This window comes from Hemiscyllium ocellatum, chromosome 1, assembly GCF_020745735.1.
Source record: "Hemiscyllium ocellatum isolate sHemOce1 chromosome 1, sHemOce1.pat.X.cur, whole genome shotgun sequence".
In the NCBI taxonomy this organism is placed as follows: domain Eukaryota; kingdom Metazoa; phylum Chordata; class Chondrichthyes; order Orectolobiformes; family Hemiscylliidae; genus Hemiscyllium; species Hemiscyllium ocellatum.
The window spans coordinates 61,138,184-61,164,098 of record NC_083401.1 but is presented as its reverse complement, the minus strand read 5'-3'; the positions used below and the strand labels follow the sequence as shown (position 1 = coordinate 61,164,098).

General features: G+C 40.1%; 1 protein-coding gene across 5 annotated transcripts in view; it reads right to left on the bottom strand.

Annotated features, from left to right (window-relative positions):
- Positions 1–25,915, bottom strand: part of tln1 (talin 1) — a 268,749-nt gene that overhangs the window by 94,671 nt on the left and 148,163 nt on the right. For 4 of the 5 annotated variants that reach the window (XM_060820768.1, XM_060820686.1, XM_060820916.1 and 1 more), the window contains 10 exons: positions 21,781–21,885; positions 20,243–20,398; positions 15,761–15,862; positions 14,551–14,627; positions 10,979–11,159; positions 9,758–9,871; positions 6,111–6,219; positions 2,612–2,820; positions 2,003–2,101; positions 1,836–1,892 (listed from right to left, as the gene is read on the bottom strand). In XM_060820768.1, coding sequence (XP_060676751.1) covers positions 1,836–1,892; positions 2,003–2,101; positions 2,612–2,820; positions 6,111–6,219; positions 9,758–9,871; positions 10,979–11,159; positions 14,551–14,627; positions 15,761–15,862; positions 20,243–20,398; positions 21,781–21,885 — 1,209 coding nt within the window. The remainder of the gene's footprint in view (positions 1–1,835; positions 1,893–2,002; positions 2,102–2,611; positions 2,821–6,110; positions 6,220–9,757; positions 9,872–10,978; positions 11,160–14,550; positions 14,628–15,760; positions 15,863–20,242; positions 20,399–21,780; positions 21,886–25,915) is intronic. The other variant, XM_060820997.1, reaches the window with a different exon arrangement.

The window sequence follows — 25,915 nt, the reverse complement described above, 5'->3', positions numbered from 1 at the left end:
TGGAGTTTGCACGTTCTCCCCGTGTCTGCATGGGTTTCCTCTGGGTGCTCCGGTTTCTCCCACAATCCCAAAGATGTGCAGGTCAGGTGAATTGGCCATGCTAAATTGCCCATAGTGTTAGGTAAGGGGTAAATGTAGGGGTATGGGTGGGTTGCGCTTCGGCGGGTCGGTGTGGACTTGTTGGGCCGAAGGGCCTGTTTCCACACTGTAAGTAATCTAATCTAATCTAATCTTAGTCCCAGAAGACCATAAGATACAGGAGCAGAAATAAGGCCATTCAACCTATTGAATCTGCTCAACCACATTCTCCTGCTTTCTCTCTGCAACCTTTGATCCCTTTGACAATCAAGAACCTATCCAACTCAGTCTTAAAAATATTCAGTGACCTGGCCTCCACAGTCTTCTATAACAGTGAATTCCATAGATTCACCATTCACTGGCTGAAGAAGTTCCTCTTTATCTCTGTTCTAAAAAGGTTTTCCTTTTACTCTAAGGCTGCGGCTCAGGTCCTAGTCTCTCTCTCTATGCCCACTCAATCCAGGCCTCTCCGTATTCTGGAAGGTTCAATCAGATTTCCCCCCTCATCCTTCTAAAGTCCCTCAGATACAGACCAAAATTCCTCAGCCACTCCTCATATAACAAGCCCTCCAAACCTGTGATCATTCTTTTTGATCCCCTTCAACACCAGCACATCCTCCCTTACGATACAAGGCCCAAAACTACTCTCAATATTCAAAATGCAGTCTGATCAAAGCCTTGTACAGCCTCAGCAGTACATCACCTCATATTCTAGCCTTCTTGAAATGAATGCGAACATTGCATTTGTCGACTGAAACTGCACACGAACCTTAACAGAATCCTGATTTAGAATTGCCAAGTCCCTTTGTGCTTCTTATTTCTGTAGCCTTTCCCCATTTAGTAAATAGTCTGTGTATTCTTCCTAACAAAGTGCATAACCTCACACTTTCCCACATCGCATTTCCTCTGCCACTTCTTTGCCCACACTCCCCTGTCCAAGTTCTTCTGCAGCCTCCCCACATCCTCAGCACTACCTGTTCCTCCACTTTTAATTTGTCTCATCTGCAAACTTAGCAAAAGTACCCTCATCCGGCTTGTTAGATGTATAATGCAAATTGTTGCGGCCCCAACACTTAACCCTGCAAAATCCTGCCATCCTGAAAATTACCCTTTTAGCCTCACTCTCTGCCTTCTGCCAATTCACTATCCATACCAGTATGCCTCTAATAAGAGGGGCTCTTATTTCATTTCACAGTCTACCATGTGGCCCCTTGGCAAATCTCCTTGGTTAAGAAAACAGTTTTATTCTTATCACATTGTTACCAGCATTTCAACATGGTACAGCTCTTCTGACCTGAAGAGTATAAGGAAAATAGCATAGATCGAGAGGATCACCATCCTGCAAGGTCCTGCCCCATAAATGTAACTACAATCCTACACAAGTTAACAATTAGATTTTTTTTATTCTCCATGCTACATATCTTAATAACAGCAGTCCTTACACAAGACATTTGCACCTGTAAAGTGAACTACCTTGCCCAGCAAGTTGGATTCACTGAAGAACTCTGTCCAATCAGCATTGACAAACAACATTTTGCCAGAGCTACACCAGTCAGTTTCAAACAATGCAAGATGGAATATTTGCAAAGCAGTTTTATTTCACAATTACTAGAGTAAAATGTAATCCAATTTCCATTTGAATCAGTTAGTATAATTTCTGAGATTTAATGTTATTGACAATCTTGATTATATATTTGGAAAAAAAAATTACAGCAAATTGTTTTATTCAATGAAATGGCTCAATGATCTACAATTACCGTTTTGAAAGCAACACCTGACATATTCCTTGCGTATTTTTGCGCACCTACAGAAAACTGTACAAAGAATTTATAAATTTCCAACAATGTTATCAGATCAATAATTTAAAATTACTAATGTTTGGTAAATGACATTTGAAATGAGTCTAATAGAGGTTAGCACTGACCTGGAACCGTGGATCTGCGTCACTTTCCCCAATCTGATGGAGAAGCTCTCCACTTGTTTGACCAACAGTCCCAGCAGCAGTAAGCAGGACCTGGCGAGGCTGAAATGTAAAATATCAAACCTCAAACTTCTGTATCTAATTGGGAAAGAAAACTCAAATTCTACCTGTGGCAGAATATTGACTTTAGCCAAAAAGAGTGGTCTAACTGTAGGGGCTGTTAGACATCAATATCTGCTCAATCTATCAATTGTTTGCGTCTTTAACACTTCACAATGATTGGTGACTTAAATAAGCTACGTTTTAAATAATTCATTGGGTAAATTCGATCAGAAGGCTGTAAATAATGAATTATCTTCTCTGTTTTATCTTTCCAGCGGAGAGTAATAAATATATTGATTACGATTTTGAATCAGTAAATATTCATTACATCCACATGAATATTGATTGCAAATTATAGTTGATAACAAATGCCCAATGTAATCTCGCAAACTCTTGCATATTAAGGAGCTTCAAGTTAAATTAGTTCTTGTACATCTGTCAAAGTGGGAATAACAAATTTAGATCAGAAGGATAATTTAACCTAAAAATTGTGAATAGAAGATAGCTTACCTCAGCAGAAGCTGGCTGAGCAGTCTTGAGTAATTCTGACACAGCGCATGCCAGATTCTTGGCTGCTTTCAGTAGTTGTTGTCCATTTGCACCCTCATCCTCCATTAGGGCTGCAAGCAGTTTGACACCCTTTGACATCTCAGTTAAGTTTGAGGAGATTGTTGTCACAGCACATCCAACTGCTGTATAGTCTGTATCAAGAGGATCTCCTGTAAAATGAGCATGGTTTTAAAAATAGTACTATAATTGGCACATTTTCAGTTTGATTTTTGAGGTATGAATTCTTCAAATACAATTGCTATTTACCCTCCTATTCTGTGAGGGGAGGGGGTTGGCAGGGGAGGTGCGCTGCAGCCCTAGGAGAGGTTCTGGAAACTTTAATAACAAGTAATAGAACATAATATGTAAAGGTCAGGAATCTAACTTCAGGTACAGCAGATAAGGGGACAACTATGAGAAAGGTGGGGGGGGGGGGCGGCGGATGTCAACGCTGGATTGAGGGTGCTGTAGTTAAATGCACATGAATCAAGATAAATATACACAAAACAAGGTAAATGAGTTTGTACGATATTGTAGGTTATCACAGAGTCGTAACTGCAAGGGCTGGGAACTAAATATATAAGAATATATGTTCTTTCGAAAGGACAGGCTGACAGATGGTGGAGATAGGGTTGCCTCGTTAGTAAGAAATGAAATGAAATTAAATCAATAGCAAGAAGTGATAGATAGTAAAAACGTGTAGAATCTGTGGGGGTAGAGAAACCACAAGGAAAAATGACCTTGATAAGAATTGTGTAGAATCCTTCTAGCAGTAGTTATGATGTAGGACAGAAAATATATCAGGAAACAGAAAAGACACTTAAAAAAGGCATTATTACAACAATCATCTGGGGTTTCAACATGCAAAGGGACTGGGAAAGTCAGTTTTTGTAGATCCCATGAAAAGGTATTCACAAAATGTCCATGAGATGATCTTTTGGAGCAGTTTGTGGAAGTACCCACAAGGGATCAGGCAATTCTGGATCTGGTGATGTGTAATGACGTAAACTTGATTAAGAGTTTAAGGTGTAAGTCGTCCTGGGGGGCTGTGATCAGAATATGATAAAATTCAGGCTGCAGTTTGAGATGAAGAATCAGCTGGAATCAGATGGCATGGTATTACCATTGAGTAAAGGTAACTACAAAGACATGAGGGAGGGGGTTGGTCAGAGTTGATAGGAAGGTAAAAACAATGACAAGATGCTGGAAACCAGATTCTGGATTAGTGGTGCTGGAAGAGCACAGCAGTTCAGGCAGCATCTGAGGAGCAGTAAAATCAACGTTTTGGGCATAAGCCCTTCATCAGGAATACAGCCAGACAGCCTGAAGGGTGGAGAGATAAGCTAGAGGAGGGTTCAGGCAGCATCCGAGGAGCAGTAAAATTGATGAAACGTTTGCCCGAAAAGGCAATTTTACTGCTCCTCGGATGCTGCCTGAACTGCCGTGCTCTTCCAGCACCACTAATTCAGAGTTGATAGGAAGGTAAGTCTAGCAGGAAAGGCAGCGAATGTGCTGGCTTGGAGGGATGTGATGACTTGGAGGGGGTCCAGAGGAAGTTTACAGAAAGGATCCTGGGATGAAAGACTGGCCATAAGAAGAGGTTGAGAGTTTTGGGTGAAATCCTGGTGCCAAAATAATTGGTCGTAGATTTTTTTTTGCAGCTGAGCTGTTCCACCAGTCCCAAACTGAGGAATAAGCTGGTTGTTGCTGAGTAAGTAAGTGCCCGTTGACAAAAATACTAATGACCTCTCCTATAACTTTGCTAACACTAAGTAGAAACGATTGGCTAGCTTAGAGGAGGAATGTCTTCTGAGGTTGTGAATCCTTGAAACTTCTTTGAAAGCAGTGGGGATGGAGTCCTTGAACATTTTTAAGGCTGAGATACATATTGCCAATCGGGGAAAATCAAGGAAAAGGCAGGAAATGGATGTAAGGAGTATCAGATCAGTAATGATTCCATTGCATGGCAAAGCAGGTTTGTGGGGCTAAATGACCAACTTCTGTGCCTATGTCTTTAATCTTGTTCTGATTGAGAATAGAGTCAGAGTTATAAAGCACAGAAACAGGCCTTTGGGATATATCTGAGCAATTTTTATTCTCATGTTGTCATTGTATTGGAATAGTTTGTAAGAGGTTCATAGGGGTGATCTTATAAAAGTTCATAAAATGATGACGGGCATGGATAGGATAAATGGACAAAGTCTTTTCTCTGGGGTGGGGGAATCCAGAACTAGAGTGCATAGGTTTATGGTAAGAGGGGAAAGATATATTAAAAAAAAGACCTACGGGGCAACTTTTTCTCGCAGAGGGTAGTATGTGTGTGGAATGAGCTGCCAGTGGTGGAGGCTAATACCACTGCAACATTTAAAAGACATCTGTATGGGTATACGAACAGGAAGAGTTTAGAGGGATACCGGGCTGGGTGCTGGCAAGTGGGACTAGATTAGGTTACGATATCTGGTCAGCATGGATGAGTTGGACCGAAGAGTCTGTTTCCATGCTTTATATCTCTATGACTCAAAGAATCGACAGCACTACTGATGATGTCAGGAGCCAAAGCTTTCATTCTGAATTCAGGCTTTCCTCGAGATTGTGAAATGAATCAAAAAGACAGCTATCTGTAATAGTGGATCTCAGGAATCATCCACTCAGAACTTCCAGCAGAAAATGGTTCCAAATGCCTCTGCACAACACGCTGGGCTCCTCCAATGTTGAGAATGCTTGTGGAACTTCTTCCTTCAGCGAGTTCTTTAGTTGGCCTCCACACGACTGTAGAACTTTGCTCTCTCTATAGCACGTTTCTTAAAGCCTGCACATAGTTCTGTCTCGCAGCTTTAGCAGGCTGAAAACTCATTTTTAAGTATGCGTGGTGCTGCACATGATGAATTGATCCCATGGATTTATAATAATGGTATTGAGAGAGACACAGCAACAGATAGTCCAGTATAATCAAGTTTGCAAGAAAGGAAAGTGGAATGTTAGCCTTTATTGCAAGGAGGGCACATAGGAGAAAGTGAGGACAGCAGATGCTGGAGATCAGAGTCGAAAGTGTACTGCTGGGAAAGCACAGCAGGTCAGGCAGCATCCAAGGAACAGGAAAAGGGCTTATGCCTGAAACGTCGATTCTCATGCTCACACACAAGCAGTTAATGCCTGAGATGTTGTAGAATCAATTGTGGCCTTTAAAAAAGGAAATTGGATAAACATCTCAAGATATATGATTTGATACAATACCAAAGGTTGACACAGTGGGACTACTCCTATAGAGAGCCAAGGTGGACTCAACACATCTTCCTGCTTTACTGTAACCATTTTGATTCCGAGAACAATCACAATTTTCTGACTCGCTGTACCAAACTTTATTACTTTAAAATGCTCACCAATGATCCTGCTAAATGCGCGATTTCATTTCATTCTCTTAAAGCACACTGGAATAACACTATTTGTCTCTTCAACTGACCTGCAGTAAGGTTGACAACGGATGCTGTGCCTGCAGTAATGGCATCAACTTGTGAATGGATCTCATGTTTGGATTCATCCATTTTATTTTTTCTCCATGCTTTTGAGGCCTATAACATAAAAACAATAAACTTTCCACATTAAAGATCAAATCCATGTTATTTTGACATAAAATTAGAATTATATAATCAATAGAATCATTAAGACACAATGAATCATTAGGTTGACAGGATGACCTGGATAACAGCATAAAAGCAAGATCAATGTATTTATCAGAAATAGGCCAGATTTATATACGGTTTGTAATGTGACAAGCACCTCAAGTAGCAAAATGACAACTCAACTGGTGAATGATAGTGTGTCTCTGGAGTAAATCTCAAAGTGATCAGTATTCAATTATTTAAAATCTACATCGATGGTATGTTGATATTTAAACACGATTTAAATGAATAATAAAATGTTTTATACAATATATCAGTTTTACGCAGTAATTGAACTTCTAGCAAGCAGTACACATTTAATCATAAATGCTAGGCTTCATGCAACATTAAAGTAAAAGACTATATGTTATAAAGGTAGTTTTCTCATTATATTGTTAATCCAGTAGGGGACTTTTAAGCCACCAAAATTTAAAACAGCAATGCATTCTCACAAATTATTTAGAATTCACTGATGTTTATCCCAATGTATCCTGCTCTAAATGAGATAGAATAGTACAAACTGGAAGAACAGCATCTCATTTTCCACTTGGAGATCCTACAGCCTTTAAGACTCAATACGGAGTTCAATAATTTTAGGGCCGAGCACCTTTTTCTCGGTCCTTTCTCCAAACTCTCCCACACCAGGCCTTGTCATCACACGGGCTACGACCAGAACTTATTATTGCCAGCTACTCATGGACCTATTGATTCTCCCAGGCTGACCATTATGCAATCCTTTTATTTCAGGGTCACTGGTCCCAAAATGTTAACCTTGCTTTCTCTCCACAGACGCTGTCAGACCTGCTGCATTTCTTCAAACATTTCTGCTTTTGTTACAGATTTCCAGCACCTGCAGTTTTTTTGGGTCTTTTTTGTTTCATTTGAACTAATACTGAGGCAGCTGTGGTAGCACGGTAGCTCAGTGGTTAGCACTGCTGCCTCACAGCACCAGGGTCCCAGCTTCGTTTCCAGCCTTGGGTGATTGTCTGGATGGAATTTGCACATTCTCCCCGTGTCTGCGTGGGTTTCCTCCGGGTGTTCCGGTTTCCTCCCACAGTCCAAAGATGTGCAGGTCAGGTGGATTGGCCGTGTTAAATTGCCCATAGTGTTAGGTGCATTAGTCACAGGGAAATGGGTCTGGATGGATGACTCTTCGGAGAGTCGGTATGGACTTGTTGGGCCGAAGGGCATGTTCCCACACTGTCAGGAATCGAATCTAATCAGTTAACCTCACGTTTGCTTACAAAAGCATAACCATTGCAGATCCAAGAGTTGCTTAGTTTAGAAAGATCTTTCTGTTCAGAACAAAGTCAAGTGAATTTTATATTTGGGTATGATCTTTAAAGACTGAAATCTTGAATATTGTCCTTGACTGTTGAACATACCTATTAACATCCTCAAGTTTTGTCACTTTTCCCCCACAAATAATGCGCATATTAATTCAGATTGTTATGATGACACTTATTAGATTAAATTACTTACAGTGTAGAAACAGGCCCTTCGGCCCTACAAATCCACACCGACCCGCCGAAGCGCAATCCACCCATACCCCTACATTTACTCCTTACCTAACACTACGGGCAATTTAGCATAGCCAATTCACCTGACCCGCACATCTTTGGACTGTGGGAGGAAACCGGAGCACCCAGAGGAAACCCACGCAGACATGGGGAGAACGTGCAAACTCCACACAGTCGCCTTCATTCATTCATTTTACTTAGCAGTCCTTCGAGCTTTTTTTAATTCCCATATCTGAAATCAAGCTCCTCATTTTCAGCAACCTTTCATAAGCTCTGTTTGGAGGTTCTGTTGCCACATTCAATGCCTCAATTTTTAGCTTCAACTCAACCACAGAGCTACAAAATAGTGCACTCCACAAAATGCTAAACTTGTATTGCTGCTTTAGATAGGAATCACATTCAATTCAATGCATCAATGGACTCTAAATGGATTGATAATGAGGATCATCAAATATAAAATGATCAGCATTACACTTGGATAATACAATATTCTAAATTTAAGATTTGTAACTATTTTTGGTCTTACGTGACAATGGACTACAGATATTCTAAAAGGTAGTAGAGTAGCAAGCCACTCAAGTGATATACAGGCATAACCATCAGGACAGACTTAAAGAGTTGAGTCTTTTTTAACTTCACAAATCTGGTGGTTTATGGGGACCATCACTGAGGTTTTTTTTTAAAAATTGAGAGAAATCGGCATACCTTACCAAAGTCTAGATTATAGTGGTGCTGGAAAAGCACAGGTCAGGCAGCATCCAAGGAGCAGGAAAATCAACGTTTTGGGCAAAAGCCCTATATCAGGAATAGAGGCAGGGTACCTGCAGAGTGGAGAGATTATCTGTCTGACCTGCTGTGCTTTTCCAGCACCACTATAATCTAGACTCTGGTTTCCAGCATCTGCAGCTCTTGTTTTTACCTAGTTTGTACCTTACCAAAGCAAGCACATTTTTCTGCTTTAGCCTCAAATTTAGGAGCATTTAAAATGTCATAAAATTTATTCAATTTAATTTTAATTGTCAGTTCAGAAATTCATTATAGGTACATTGAATCCCATGTTGCAGGATTGTATTGCAGCAACAGAGTTTGTTTCCTGTTAAAGGTTACAATCTCTTCTTTTGACTCATGATGGATGTTGGATGCATACAAAGAAGATTCTTTTCTAATTAAGAATATATACAATTTGTAATCATGGTATGCATATTTCTTATCATAGCAGTCATTCAAATTACCAAAAATCTCTGCAGTTCAAGTTAATAAATTAGCATTTGTTTCCCTCAGGCAACCAGCTACCCCTCTACATTCGGAACAGATCCACTGTAGTCCAGATGGGATAAAACTGGATCTTTTCATGAGTAGTGTGTTCAACTACATGAGGAATAAATTAGTATAGAAGCAATTAACATTGTATTGAGTTTCTATGAGTTGAATTAAGGCCGCATGTCGCAGATGTTTTGCATTTTTCCCTTTCTATGTGTTGCACAATTTATAACGTGGCCTCTAAACACTGACTTAACAGAAAAACGCTCAAGAGCTTTTGCTGCGTATAGATCTGCCATTCCTCTGAAAGGATGACGACTAGCTTTGAATTTGTTATTAACACTTTGTATCATGATCTTAAACAGAGTAATTTGAAGTAAATTTATTTCCAGCAATGCATAATTTTAATGTCCTTATAGAAAAACAAACCCTTGAACTAGCAGTCACAACACTTCAGCCAAGTGAACCAAAATTCAATAATCTGATGTTCTCAAAATGATGCTACTGTGAGAGTTCTTCACATCCATTTTAAACTAATTTCACTTGGCATATCTAGAAGCATTGACAAATGCATAAGTTTACGCACCTGCACTTAAATACACAGATCAAGAAGTTATTACTAAATATAAGTATACAATGGTTCAGTGAATTAATCAGAATCAACTTACAGCATCATGTCCAAGGGGCGGCAAGGCATCAACATCATCCAGACTCGCTGTTGCTTGTTGCACTGCCTGCATGCTGGAATTAATAGTTCCCATGAGAGCTTGCTGTGCAGAGGTCTAAAAAAGACAAATTATAAAAATTGCAATTTAGTTACGCTGTATTAAAGAAAACATTCATTCATTCTCAATGTTACTGGCAGTTCACCAAGGAATCTGCAGCACACAAAATATTGCTTTAAAGAAGTCAAGGTTTTGTTTCAAAGAAAATAGGTTTCCAAAATGTTTATTGAATAAATTTCAGTAATACTACCCAATAAAGCATGCAGAGCAGCTGAAATGTTCAGAAGTAAATACTCAAATTCAACACACACCTTTTACTAATGTCCTTTCTAGAGTTAAAACCTGGCATTGATTAGTCCTCCAACATGGAGGCAAGAAAGCTATGATTATGAAATTATAGAAAATAATTTCACCAATCAACCAACTGTAATCGCAGATACCCATCATTTTCCAGTACATACTGCTTTCCTGAAGATCAATGCTTCAGAGATGGACAGAAAGTGTTTGGTGCTTACTTAATAGTTGTTGGGTAGGAGCCAGAAAAACCTTAAGGGTAATTCTTTTCCATCTCCTTTGCTGTGTGACCAAGAAATAATTTTATTGTATGTTTACAAAAACTGATGAAGTTGCCTGTGGAAATCTATGGAAACTTTGCCTTGTCCAACTACTTTGATAGGTTACTAGTAGGTGGCTTGAAGGTCTCAAGGCAACCATGATGGTTGCAAAAGGCCAGCTACGTTACTCCACAATGTCCAGGCTAAGGTAATCATGATATGTTACTAATGGGCAATAAGTTAATAATTCTGGAATATGAAGCTAGATTCAGTAATGGTGATGTGAAATCATCACTGGCAGTCATTAAAAATGCAATAAATTCACTAATGTCATTTAGGGATGAACATCTACCATCTTTACTTGGTATAGACTAAATGTGACACCCGATGACCAAATATCATGTATGTGAGCTAATGACTGTAATTAAATCCAGAAAGCACAACCATCAGCCAGACACCTGAGGGAGTATGTATCATAGGCAGTGGAGCAGAATTTAGAGGGGACCTGATTAATATGCACCAAGTCCAAATATTTCTTAACAGCAACTTTAGGAGTTAATCCAGAGGCATAATAATTAAAATCTTCATTCATTTAAATATAGTTTCTTACCAATGGAGGCATATGTCCTCTGTGCATCTGTCCGCTGGTCACCTGTTGTTGGGCTGCTGGCATTGTTCCAACCTGAAAGCTCTCTGGACCTCCAGCTCCAGAACGCATAATTGCAGGTAATGCCACAGATCCATGTTCCACTTTTCCAGTTCTGTTAAATTGTTGCTGCATGATGGTAGACCTGCAAAAATAATAGTGCACCTAAATAATATCAATTCATTAAACGTACATTACGAAGACATGAAGAAAATCAGAACGTTATTCAAGTTGCTGCTTATTTTTCAAATATAGTTGCATTTATGGTGTTACACCTTTTCATCATAAAGGAACAGAGGAATGTAGAAACAGAAAGAGGCCTTTCAGGCTCCTTCAAGCCATTTCCACCATTTAACTTGATCATAGCTGATCTCTGCCTCAAATCTATGCACAGATATTTTTCATATTCTTCAGTACCAAACAAATCAAGCTTACAAGTTCCAATTGGCCAGTGTCAAATTCAACTTGGAAAGGGAAGAGAGAGAAGTTTCACTATCTTGACTGAAATAAAGTACATTCCGAGTGCACAACGAAATGGGCTAAACATTCGTAGAGTCAGAGAGATGTACAGCATGGAAACAGACCCTTTGGTCCAACCCGTCCATGCCCACCAGATATCCCAACCCAATCTAGTCCCACCAGCCAGCACCCGGCCCATATCCCTCCACACTCTTCCTATTCACGTACCCACCCAAATACCTCTTAAATGTTGCAATTGCACCAGCTTCCACCACATCCTCTGGCAGCTCATTCCATACACGTACCACCCTCTGCGTGAAAACATTGCCCCTTGGGTCTCTTTTATATCTTTCCCCTCTCACCTTAAACCTATGCCCTCTAATTCTGGACTCCCCAATTCCAGGGAAAAGATTTTGCCTATTTACCCTATCCATGCCCCTCAATTTTGTAAACCTCTATAAGGTCACCCCTCAGCCTCTGGCGCTCCAGGGAAAACAGCCCCAGCCTGTTCAGCCTCTCCATATAGCTCGAATCCTCCAATCCTGGCAACATCCTTGTAAATCTTTTCTGAACCCTTTCAAGTTTCACAACATCTTTCCGATAGGAAGAAGAGAATTGCATGCAATATTCCTAACCAATGTCCTGTACAGCCACAACATGACCTCCCAACTCTGACCAATAAATGAAAGAATACCAAACACCTTCTTCACTATCCTATCTACCTGCAATTCCACTTTCACGGAGCTATGAACCTGCACTCCAAGATCTCTTTGTTCAGCAATACTCTCTAGGACCTTACCATTAAGTGTATAAGTACTGCTAAGATTTGCTTTCCCAGAACTCAGCACCTCGTATTTATCTGAATTAAACTCCATCTGCCACTTCTCAGCCCATTGGCCCATCTGATCCAGATCCTGTTGTAATCTGAGGTAACCCTCTTCACTGTCCACTACACCTCCAATTTTGGGTGTCATCTGCAAACTTACTAATTGTACCTCTAATGCTCGCATCCAAATCATTTATGGAAATGACAAAAAGTAGAAGACCCAGCACCGATCCTTGTGGCACTCCACTGGTCACAGGCCTCCAGTCTGAAAAACAACCCTTTACTACCACCTCTGTCTTCTACCTTTGAGCCAATTCTGTATCCAAATGGGTAGTTCTCCCTGTATTCCATGAGATCTAAACTTGCTAATCAGTCTCCCATGGGGAACCTTGTCAAACGCCTTACTGAAGTCCATATAGATCACATCTACTGCTCTGCCCTCATCAATCCTCTTTGTTACTTCCTCAAAAAAACTCAATCAAGTTTGTGAGACATGATTTCCCACGTGCAAAGCCATGTTGACTATCCCTAATCAGTCCTTGCCTTTCCAAATACATGTACATCCTGTCCCTCAGGATACCCTCCAACAACTTGCCCACCACCAAGGTCAGGCTCACCGGTCTATAGTTCCCTAGCTTGTCTTTACCGTCCTTCTTAAACTGCGGCACCACGTTTGCCAACCTCCAGTCTTCCGGCACCTCACCTGTGACTATCGATGACATAAATAGCTCTGCAAGAGGCCCCACAATCAATCTGTAGCTTCCCACAGAGGTCTCGGGTACACCTGGAGATTTATCCACTTTTAAGCATTTCAAGACATCCAGCACTTCCTCCTCTGTAATCTGGACACTTTGCAAGATGTCACCATCTATTTCCCTACAGTCTATATCTTCCACATCCTTTTCCACAATAAATACTGATGCAAAATATTCATTTAGTATCTCCCCCATTTTCTTTGGCTCCACACAAAAGCTGCCTTGCTGATCTTTGAGGGGCCCTATTCTCTCCCTAGTTACCCTTTTGTCCTTAATATATTTGTAAAAACCCTTTGGATTCTCCTTAATTCTATTTGCCAAAAGCTCTCTCATGTCCCCTTTTTGCCCTCCTGATTTCCCTCTTAAGTATACTCCTACTTTCTTTATACTCTAAGGATTCACTCTATCTATCCTATCTGTACCTGGCATATGCTTCCTTCTTTTTCTTGACCAAACCCTCAATTTTGACCAACCCAGCATTCCCTATACCTACCAGCCTTCCCTTTCAGCCTGACAGGAATATACTTTCTCGGGATTCTTGTTACCTCATTTCTGAAGGCTTCCCATTTTCCAGCCATCCTTTTATCTGCGAACATCTGCCCCCAAATCAGCTTTTGAAAGTTCTTGCCTAATACCATCAAAATTGGCCTTTCTCCAATTTAGAACTTCAACTTTTAGATGTGGTCTATCCTTTTCCATCAGAATTTTAAAACGAATAGAATTATGGTCGCTGGCCCCAAAGTGCTCCCCCACTGACACCTCAGTCACCTGCCCTGCCTTATTTCCCAAGAGTAGGTCAAATTTTGTACCTTCTCTAGTAGATACATCCATATACTGAATCAGAATATTGTCCTGTACGCACTTAAATTCCTCGCCATCTGAACCTTTACCACTTCATTTTAGGATGTGGCTTCATTTTAGATTCCTCCAGAGATATTGCTTCTTTGCATATTGCTTTAAACAATATTGGTTAGATTATCCTTTAACGTTCTAATTTTCTAATCAACCTGTTCAGAGATGTTATTACGCACCTTTTGGAGCAGAAGGGACTTGAACACAGGCCTCCCAGTCCAATGATAGGGACACTATTACTGCACTAGTGGGCACCCTGTTCAACTTTCGATATTCAAGGAAATACATGCCTAATTTAACCAACCCATTCCCATAATTTAACCATTCAAAACCAGATATTATTCTACAAATTTTTTCTTGCGCAATGAACATGTCATTGTGAAAAAGGATATTTCCTCACTTCACAGGTGAAGAGGTACAAGGTCTTAAGGTACAACTGCAAACATGGGGAAGGTGAAGTAGAAGTGACACATTTCTTCTGGAGAATAGAAAGAAGCCATACAACTTTAGAAAGAATTTGGTCCTGACTACATTATGAGCATCACTTCCAGTTTCATTAACCTGGATTGTGGACTAATATTTTTACATGGGTCTCATAACTTTTTTTTAAAAAAGTCTTTTACGTGTTTTATTTTTCCACTTACTTTTTGGGAGAGACAGAGTCCTCCAACATCGTAGATTCTTCATCGCCCTCCAATCCAAAATGGTCTTTGCTTTTTTTCTATGAAGAGGAAAGTTTATTTGTATCTGCTTTGAAAGCCAAGTTCCCCAGTGTGCTCTTTACTAACCCATTTGTTGTTAAGTGGAAGATCCGATTTGAGAACCAGCTAGCTTTACATTCCAATTCCTACTAGTACAAATCTAGAACTCAGTCACCAACTTTTACCAGCGTTTGGCCACTTAATACAGAAACACCTGATAATACACTCAATGAGTTGACCACAAAGGCTAAATCACCTTACAAAAATCCTTCAATTGTAAGACATTCTCAGTGATAAGCCAATAAGGAATGGATTCACAAACAGATTCTTAGTTCTGACTGATACATATTTTTACTAATAGTCAACAATGCACTGTTTTCTTCACTATGCCTCATTCAACTTGACTTGAAAACAAATAGGATTTAACATCTTGACAGCCGAGAATAGTTAACTACAGCTTGTTATACTTGTGCATAAAGTTACACTGTCAAAAATTCAATGGTGGAAGAAATATTCAAAATTACACTTAAAATTGAGCACCATGCCCGTATAAAAACAAGCACTAATAGAATAATAATGCTCACTTGTTTTTTTTTTAAAAATGATTTCTTACTTGATTAAGAACATGCTTTAAAACTACATTTCTAAATTTGTTCTGAATTCTTGTTTTCATTCCATCACTTTTAACCCTGTACTTATTTTTAAAACTGTCAAGAACATTACAAATATGAGTAAACCACATGACCCTGGAGAATTCCCTCCTTAAGGATCAACATACAGCACATGAACTGCAGCAGTTCAAGCAGCAGCTCACCACCATCTTCTCAAGGGCAATTAGAGATAAGACAATAAAAAAGACTGGCCAGTCAGAAATGCTCATATCCCATGAATCAATAAAAAAATACCTCCTAAGCTTCCAAAAACTCAAACAGTTTCATGACAACCTGATTCAGGCATACCTCACTATGATTCTCAGGGAATATATTGGTAAGTTTTATTGTTTTTATAGTTTGTTGATGCAGAAAATCCAAAGATTGTCACATTTTGACATCATTCCCTATATCTGTATTACAGTGGAAACTTGTAAAAAATCTAAACACACTTGTAAACTAAACAGATGACAACCATAGAAGAAAGAAGTTTACTAGAATACCTTTTTCAGAATGATGTCGATGTATCCAGCTATAAGCTGTGCAATTTGTTCTCCTTCAGTTGTCTGAACTGAGTAATAACCATCCTGATAGTCACCAAAATCCTGCATGGAGGAAAAGTAGCAAAAAAATTCCTTAGAACATCATACAGCTCAAAACGTCAAATTTAATCTCAATTTATTACTTTTCACAAATCTCTCTTTTGCATTTCCTCCTTTAGTTGCATCCACCCAATTTGTGGGCGGCACGGTGGCACAGTGGTTAGCACTGCTGCCTCACAGCGCCTGAAGACCCGGGTTCAATTCCCGACTCAGGCGACTGACTGTGTGGAGTTTGCACGTTCTCCCCGTGTCAGCGTGGGTTTCCTCCGGGTGCTCTGGTTTCCTCCCACAGTCCAAAGATGTGCGGGTCAGGTGAATTGGCCATGCTAAATTGCCCGTAGTGTTAGGTAAGGGGTAAATGTAGGGGCATGGGTGGGTTTCGCTTCGGCGGGTCGGTGTGGACTTGTTGGGCCGAAGGGCCTGTTTCCACACTGTAAATCTAATCTAATCTAGTTTGTAGTGGCTCAGTGACAGCCGATTGTCTGAGTCACAAGGTTATGATTTCAAGTTGCACCCTAGGACTCAACCATATAACCTGATTCATCAATGCAGTCATCACACTTTAGGAGACACCCTCAGGTCATGTGTTAAACCAAGGCCCAGTCTGTTCGTTTGGGTGGATGCAAATAGTCCCATAGTGCAAATTGAACAGTGGAGAATACTCTGTGATGGGTTATAGGACAAATCTTATGGTCAAAATATTAGTATATTGTAGCTTACTGTTGTTTAGAAGGGCTTAAGGGCTTACAATATGCTATTTGACTACATAATAGTCACGAAGCTTCAAAAAGTAATTAGTTAATTAATTTGATATATCTGAAACAAAATATGCTTTATAACCTCATTAGTTCTTGTTTTACAGTAGATGTTGTTAAACTTTGTAATTGAGACAGTACAGGGTGGGGTCAAGCAAACTTTTCGTCTGCTTCTGTAGCATCTGCTCATGAAGCTTGATGCCTTTTCCTTAACAGTAGTTCTTCCAACACAGCTAGAGTACACAAAACCTCTACCAATAGAAGAAATAATATTATGCGAAAGCCAACAAAACAAATATGAAATGATTGGATAATTTCAACTCCAATCATATTTAACAAATACACTGTCTAGAACCACAACATTAAATCTGAAAATGATTCTTTCAATTATACTGTGATACAAAATATGCGAGAATGATCATGCGACTAATGTTAGATCTGATCCATAATTTCCCTTACTCTAGTTTTTCTAGCCTAAAAGTTAAGACAAGATGGCAACATCTGGTTGAGTTCAATACTACTTTCTTCCCTTACCGGAGGCTGGAAGGCAAACATAATTGTTTGTTCTCATCAATGCACCCAGTTTTAACTTTTGGCAACTTCACAAGGTCGAGCACTTCATTCAATTTGTTTTTACAAATGTCAATTTAAAAATTTGCCATATTATTGTAAGAAAGAGAAAACCATAGCTTGGCCTTTAGCTTCATTCTGAAATTACTCAAGGACATCACAAGTTGCATCACAGATACCCTTTAGTAAACAACACTCAGAGACAACCTTGATACGTGTATTGTCTCTCGGATGAAAACTGAATGAGATAAGATTCACTCAATAGGAAGTTAATATCTTACTGCAACGGACAGAATTCAGTGTTATGAAACTATTGATTGCTGAAATGTAGGTTCTGATGCAAATCAGAACACAAAGGTGAAATATTAATGTTGTCATAGAGAGATGGGCATTTTTCAGTATATACACTGGCTTTTGGTGGTGCCAGTTAAATCAAAACCCATCAGCTTTCAAGAGATTTTCAGTTCGTTTCTAATTACTTCAGACTTGCAACATTGGTATCTTGTACAGTAAATTCGATCCCTATTACCTTTGCTTAAAAACTGCCAATGATCAAAACATGATTTTAAGTCCTGGGACTGTAAATGTTCAAGCAAACACTGATAGGATTGGTACCTTATACAATAACCCTTGATAAGGAAAGTGTTCCAGTAACGAATAAATATTGTTTAGTTGCAGACCTTGATTTTCAGTGTTAAGGTCCTTGTGAGGACTTGAACACCATTTGAAAGTAGTAAATGCTGCATGTACAATTTTAAATGCTTACATTGGTGTCACTGCAAGTAACTTAGCAACTTAGCATCATTTCACAAGGAATATTGCATTTGGTAATCTTGATATAGATTAGAAACTGTTCTTCTGAACCCACATCAAAATCAGGAACAATGTATTTGCATTAAGGTAGGGGAAATTGAAGATGCCAGTCATGGTCTGCAATCCAAATCAAGAACTCTTGCCCCAAGTATAGTTTTTGCTTCTAGAATCCATCCCTTCACACTTGCCTAATATGAACAAGCAATACATTTGACCGCTTCATTCAACCGCTTCTTGCACTTGTGTAAAAGGGAAAGCTGAGCAAAAAAAAAGCTCTGTTTATTGGAGAGATCAGGCCTCAAATTTTTGGGTGGCACGGTGGCACAGTGGTTAGCACTGCTGCCTCACAGCGCCAGAGACCCGGGTTCAATTCCCGCCTCAGGCAGCTGTCTGTGTGGAGTTTGCACATTCTCCCAGTGTCTGTGTGGGTTTCCTCTGGGTGCTCCGGTTTCCTCCCACAGTCCAAAAATGTGCAGGTTAGGTGAATTGGCCATGCTAAATTGCCCATAGTGTTAAGTGAAGGGATAAATGTAGGGGAATGGGTCTGGGTGGGTTGCTATTCGGAGGGTTGGTGTGGACTTGTTGGGCTGAAGGGCCTATTTCCACACTAAGTAATCTAATCTAATTTTTAAAAAATGTTGTAGTTCTTGTTTGGTGCACAGGCCTGGGCACAATGCTCTGAGGCCTAGTGATTTATAGTATCTTTGTATAAACTTTTGTGCTTGATGCTTCTACTTATAAAGCCTGAATCCCATATTTAAATTTAAATTTAGTCTTGTCAAATTTTAAATATTTCTGTTCATAAACTCTCAGATCCTTCTTCTGCACCATTCAAAGTATGTCAGTCTAAATCCAGCACTGAAATTAAAAACACTACACAATAACAAATTATAGAACATAGGAAGCTTGCATAAGGTCCACTATTAGAGAGCAACTGGAATACAGAGGAACCTCGATTATCCGAATATTGGACTACCTGAAGGAGATCTTGAAGTTCTGATCAAAACATTACATCAAAGAGGCGTTTCTAACACGGATCATGTATTTTTGTTTACAATGATTAAAAACAAACTCGGCTTACTGAAATACTGCTGAGAACAGTCCTGGACATCGATGGGAGCCCAGGCACCGTTTTCAAATGACTGACTGCCTGTGCTCTCTCTCTCTCTCTCCACACTTTACCTGGAGTTCTACACTGGTGTGCACCCTAAATCCCTCTTTCCCAGAAAATCTCTGTCATGTTGTCCTGATGAAACTAGATAAAAAGTTGCAGTGAAAAATTGTGCGCACGCGGGGAATTGGAGACGTCCCCTCCTCCACCCCCAAAAAAGACAGCAGTAGTCTTGCTGTTGGTGTCCAGTCTGGCTGCCCCAGGGAGTTTTGGGGAGGGGGGGTAGGGAGCAGGTTCGATGGGGTTAGGGCTCACACAGGGGGACGGGTTTGGATGGGGTTAGGGGTGCGCGTGGGGAATGGGGCAGTATTTGGGGGGGGTGGGGGTGGGGGGGGGGGGGGGTGGGGGGCACGCGCGCATTGTGCCTAGACTCCAGAACCGGGAGTGGACTCAGCAAGTGCTCGCTGAATCAATCCATTCAACTGGGTAGTGGGAGGGGGGTGGGGGTTTCCCTTACACACAAATGTCTGTCTGCTCAGAAACAAACCCTGAGACAGAGAGGGGGAGCAAGGCAGGCAGAGCGAGGAAAAACAAAACTTCAGAAAACTGAGCCCCAGAGGAGAGGCACTGAATCAATTAACTGAATAACCAATTATCCAAACGAAATAGTGCCCGCCCATTTCGTTCGGACAATAGAGGTTCCTCTGTACTCCGAGTAACAAAAGGAAATCTACAAAGACACGTTTTGAGTTGCACTTAAGCATCTCCCAGCAAATCCATGGGTCATATTTGTACTGACTTAAATTTGCTTCTTAGCTGCCCAATGTTGGTGAACTTCACAATTGGCATGCCCAATTAAAACTGAACTATAAATCCCCCACCTACATGCTGTCTTGATACATTTTCCTACAATTACCTCAGGTATTCCAAGTGTTACACTAACTTAGTTCAACTAAAAGAAAAATACATTTTGCAGACAAAGCAATTATGAGTGAGAACAAACTGGAATCTTCAACCACCATATTTTATAGTATGTGCAGGGCGATGTATGCTCAATGTGCTTCAACACTTAGGAAGTCCAATTGGTTTGTAAAGAACTGCAAGGTAGAGACACTTGCTATAAAAAAAACATACCAGGGTAAAACTCTTTGGTGATGCGGCCCATCGTTTGATGTTAGTGAGGTTCCATTCCTGTATCACTTCTTTTGTTTTCTCATCCACACGCATAACACTTTCTTTGGTAATCCCCAATAAACGGGGTACAAGTTTATTCTTCCCTTTCATTTTCTCCTGTAGAATATTTAACATTTTATGTTTAAAGAAAACAAAAATTGCAAGGGAGCAAGATTGATAATGAGTTATAATCATAGGCTCCAAAATTTACAAGTGTCTAACCAAAAACAACAGGAACATTTGTCAGATTAACAAGTTTCGTGGAAGCAGTCAGATGCATTATAAGATTTCCTGAGTGTCTGCTAGATACATACCAAATGCATACTGGGAGGGATGGGGGAAGGGAAGAACCATCCAGCAAATAATTTGCAAAGCAAAATACATGATATAGTTAAATCCAAAAAGTACAAGCATGCACATAATTCTAGTGTCCCAGTGAAACAGTGAAAGCACTAATGCCATTGATTGATTAATTAAGTACAAAGGAGGAGAGTGGGAAGCATGGTATCTAATGATTAGCTCCATTTAGAGGAACATAGCCTATTTTTGATGTAAGAAGGACTCAAAAGGAAAAACACTCCTACCATATGAAGGTCAAGGATAATCAACTACAAGTTCATTTCTGTCACTCAGAAATTATGTTTTGACATATTACTGTGGCTTCCCATTAAAACCTAGTGCCTGAAAACCATATTCTTTAGATAGTGCACTAGTTCCTGAACAAAGGATATGCTTTCAGTTTTGCCACACTGGCAGCTTACTCAAAGCAAAGGGGAACTTATCGACAATTTTCAAATGAACTACATTTAGTTTACTAAATAGAAAACAGAAAGAACTGTGACTACTGTAAATCAGAAACAAAAACAGAAGTTGTTGGAAAGGTTCAGCAGGTCTCACAACATTTGGGAAGAGAAATCAAAGTTAATTATTAGATTAGACTTACATTAGATTAGACTTACAGTGTGGAAACAGGCCCTTCGGCCCAACAAGTCCACACCGACCCGCCGAAGCGAAACCCACCCATACCCCTACATTTACCCCTTACCTAACACTACGGGCAATTTAGCATGGCCAATTCACCTGACCCGCACATCTTTGGACTGTGGGAGGAAACTGGAGCACCCGGAGGAAACCCACGCAGACACGGGGAGAACGTGCAAACTCCACACAGTCAGTCGCCTGAGTCGGGAATTGAACCCGGGTCTCAGGTGCTGTGAGGCAGCAGTGCTAACCACTGTGCCACCGTGCCGCCCACAGAATGGTTCCTCAGAACTGAGGAAGGATCACTGGACCAGAGATTTCTCTGCATAAATACTGCCAGACCTGCTGAGCGTTTCCAGTGACCTCTATTTTTATTAGATTTATTTTAAATTTGAAATGAAGAGCATAATTTGGTAACATTTAATTAAAATAAAGCAAGTCAAAACAAACAGTACAAAAACGTTGTTGCATAAAAACTTGAAAAAATGATTACTTCAAAATTTACAGTAACCACTTACCTTAACCAAAAAGAAGGAAACTCCGTATGTCTTTAAAGATCGGGCCATCTTCACATACAACACTTTAGCCTCCATTTCAGTCATGTTGGCACAGTTTTTGTGTGTCTATGTATTAAAAAAAATGCAAGTTTGACTCCTTTGGTTAGCTTTAATCACTGAGATCTTATGTCAATAATGTGCACTGCAAACATGATGCCCATGGACAGAAGATGCTCAACAATACTTTAAGGATATATCAGTGGATGCTGAGAAAGAGAGGAAAAATGTTAAAAGTCAGAATGGTTGTGGGGGCAAAAGGATAAAATCATTTTACAAACAAAGTTTGGAAATGTGATAGAATATGCTCAGGGGCAGAAACTTGTTAAAACAAAACATTTTTCTCAAAGATGGAGCAGAAGATGAGAGGATGGAGAAGAATTTTAAAAGGAGAATGGAGTGAGGAGGAGGAGGACTGGAAAGGTAGAATGAGATTTTTTTTTAAAATGAAATTAAGCCTTTGATGGCAAGAGACAAGAAAGTAACAATGAGGTTGGGCAACTTCAGAGATAGAAGATCATAACAATATGTGAGAAAACACAACTCTATGCAATACAAAGGTGAAAACCTTCTGAAATAGCCTTGGTGGTTGATAGAATTGAACTGAAAAGCATTTCAAATGACAGCTTTGCTTTTATCATATTAAGCTGAAAAAGATTACAGCTGGCAGATCTTAACATAATTCATTCTCGATCAGTGGTGCTGGAAGAGCACAGCAGTTCAGGCAGTATCCAACGAGCAGCAAAATCGATGTTTCGGGCAAAAGCCCTTCATCAGGAATAAAAGCAGGAATAAAATATTCCTGATGAAGGGCTTTTGCCCGAAACATCGATTTCGCTGCTCGTTGGATGCTGCCTGAACTGCTGTGCCCTTCCAGCACCATTGATCCAGAATCTGGTTTCCAGCATCTGCAGTCATTGTTTTTACGTAGTTGACCTTAACATAGTTCAGGCATTTGAAAAGCTTAATGAAAGGTAAGCCTCTGCCAAAAGACACCTATGGTCAGATTCTCTTAGATTGGAAAGTTATCAGCAGCAATGCGACTAGCAAAATGGTAAATAAAGAGCAGAAAATAGCAGAACTAAAACTAAAGCAAATGCAGAAGTGCTGGTGCCAGTCAAGCTCGGTCAATCAGTGACAGCTCAATGTCAGATCAGGGCTTCTGCAACCTTTTCCGCAACCAAAACATGCTTCAAATTTCCAACAGTGCATTCTGAATAGCAAAGAGTGAACACACAAGCTGGAAAAACCAAGCCTCTTCGAGTACTGAGAAATGGTGCAGGAGGAATTGAACATGATATCCAGTGCAGCACCACCCAATGCTCAGAGCACAGATACAAGACAATTGTGACTGCTGACAGATTTAAGTAATGGGAAATGCTGACATTATAAAAATAAATTGTTTATGGAAAACATTTGCCACCTGATGCAAAATAGATTATAAAGAAGAGCTTTTTTAAAAATAAAATACCTATTCAAAATCTTAGTAATGTACTGCCTACGCTGTTTGAATTCTCGCTCTAATATCAATTTTGGTTATTCCAAATTCAAATGCCCAGTACTAACCTACAAGCTCATCAAACAGAGCACTGGGTTCCCAGAATTCTCCTAAACTGCTGTTACTCTTGATATCCAAAAAACAAATGCCAAAGAAAACTAAAAATAGCATACATTTCTAAATAGGATTTCAATTAATTCATTCATTTTTATTTGAATCTCTTGGTGTCTTCACTTAATTGATTTTGAAACGTGCAACAACCTTGAGAGAAGGAAAAATAATCTTATTTTTTTCCCTCATGGCTGTCAATGTCATTAGCAAAGCATGCATTTGCTATCTATTCCTCAAGATGATGGCAAGCTGCCTTCTAGAACCACTGCAGATCATGTGGTGTTCCACAGTGCTGATAAGGATTCCAGCTTTTTGACATAATGAGAATGAAGGAACGCAATTAATTCGAAGTCAGGATGGTATTTCACTTGGAGGGAATCTTGTAGGTGGTAGTATTCCCACATATCCGCTGATCTTGTCCTTCCAGACGACCAAGGATTTGAACGGCGCTGTCAAAGAGCCTTGCAGTGTACATGCTGCATGTTGACTCACAATACCCTCTTGGAGGGAATTCCAAGATTTTGACCCAGTGACATGAAGGAATGGTGATATATTTCCAAATTAGGTTGGTGAGTGGCTTGGAGGGGAACTTTCAGGTGGTAGCGTTCCCACATATCTACTGCCCTTGTCCTTCTACAGGAAGTCATCTTGGAAGGTGCTATTTTAATTTCTGCTGTACAGGTGGTCAGTTTTAGCCCAGATAATGCTAAGCTTCTTGTTGTCAGAGCTGTAACATCCAGGCAAGTGGAGAGTATTCCATTACATTCCTAACAGATGACGGACAGGTTTTGAGGTGACTGTCAAATGGCAGAGACAGTAATATTGTGGTAATGTCATTGGATTTGGTAACCAAAGGCCCAGGCTACTGTTCTCTGGGCCACCACGGAACTTACTGAATTTAAATTCAATTAATGATTTTGAAATTGAAAATTGAATTGTGCAACCAGATCTTGTTCAGTGAATTCCTTTCGGGAAGGAAAGGTGCTGACCTGGCATGTGACTCCAGACTCCCAGAAACCCATTTGACTCTTAACTGCTGTCTGAAATGGCCCCAAGGATGTTGATGCAGTGGGATTCGCTGATGATAATGATATTAACTGGCATTTCAGCAGCACAAATATTACTTGACACTTAACATTCCAAGCCTTGCTTCTCATCCATGTTTTGCTGCATTGGACATAGAGAGCTTCATAATCTCAAGGTTTTAAATTGCATCGAGTAGAGTCAGAGCTATACAGCATGGAAATAGACCCTTAAGTTCAACTCACCCACATTGACCAGACATCCCAATCTGATCTAGTCCCATTTGCCAGTACTTGACCCATATCTCTCTAAACCCTCGCTACTCATAACTATCCAGATGCTTTTGAAATGTTGTAATTTTACCTGCCTACACCACCACCTCTGACAGCTTGTTCCATACACACCTCACCCTCTGAAAAAGTTACCTCTCAAACCCTTTTTAAATCTTTCTCCTCACTTTAAACCTATGTCTTCTAGTTTTGAACTCCATCACCAGAGGAAAAAGACCTTGACTATTCATCCTATCCATGCCCCTCATGATTTTATTAATCTCTACAAGGTCACCCCTCAGTCTCTGACCTCCAGAACCTCAATTTTTGTAATATGGACACTTTAAGATATCACTATTTATTTTCCCAAGTTCTCGAGCTTCCATGTCCTTCTCTACAGTAAATCCTGACAAAATGCTTGTTTAATATCTCGCCCTTCTCCTGTGGTTCCACACAGACAGCTTGTTGATTCTTAAGTATTACAATCATCAATAAACATTCCCACTTCTGTGCTTTGGATGGAGATTAGCTTATTGATAAAATTGCTAAAGGCAGCTGGGTCGAGGATAGTGTTCTGGAAGAACTCGGAAGTTCTTGCCTAATACCGTCAAATTGGCCTTTCCAATTTAGAACTTCAACTTTTAGATCTGGTCTATCCTTTTCCATCACTATTTTAAAACAAATAGAATTATGGTCGCTGGCCCCAAAGTCCTCCCCGACTGACACCTCAGTCAACTGCCCTGCCTTATTTCCCAACAGTAGGTCAGGTTTTGCACCTTCTCTAGTACATACATCCACATACTGAATTAGAAGATTGTCTCGTACACACTTGACAAATTCCTCTCCATCTAAACCTTTAACACTATGGCAGTCCCAATCTATGTTTGAAAATTAAATTCCCCTATCATAACTACTCTATTATTCTTAGAGATAGCTGAGATCTCCTTACAAGTTTGTTTCTCAATTTCCCTCTGACTATTGGGGGGTCTATAATATAATCCCAGTAAGGTGATCATCCCTTTCTTATTTCTCAGTTCCACCCAAATAACTTCCCTGGATGTATTTTGGGAATATCCTCCCTCAGCACAGCTGTAATGCTATCCCTTACCAAAAATGCCACTCCCCCTCCTCTCTTGCATCTCTTTCTATCCTTCCTGTAGCATTTGTATCCTGGAACATTGAGCTGCCAGTCCTGCCC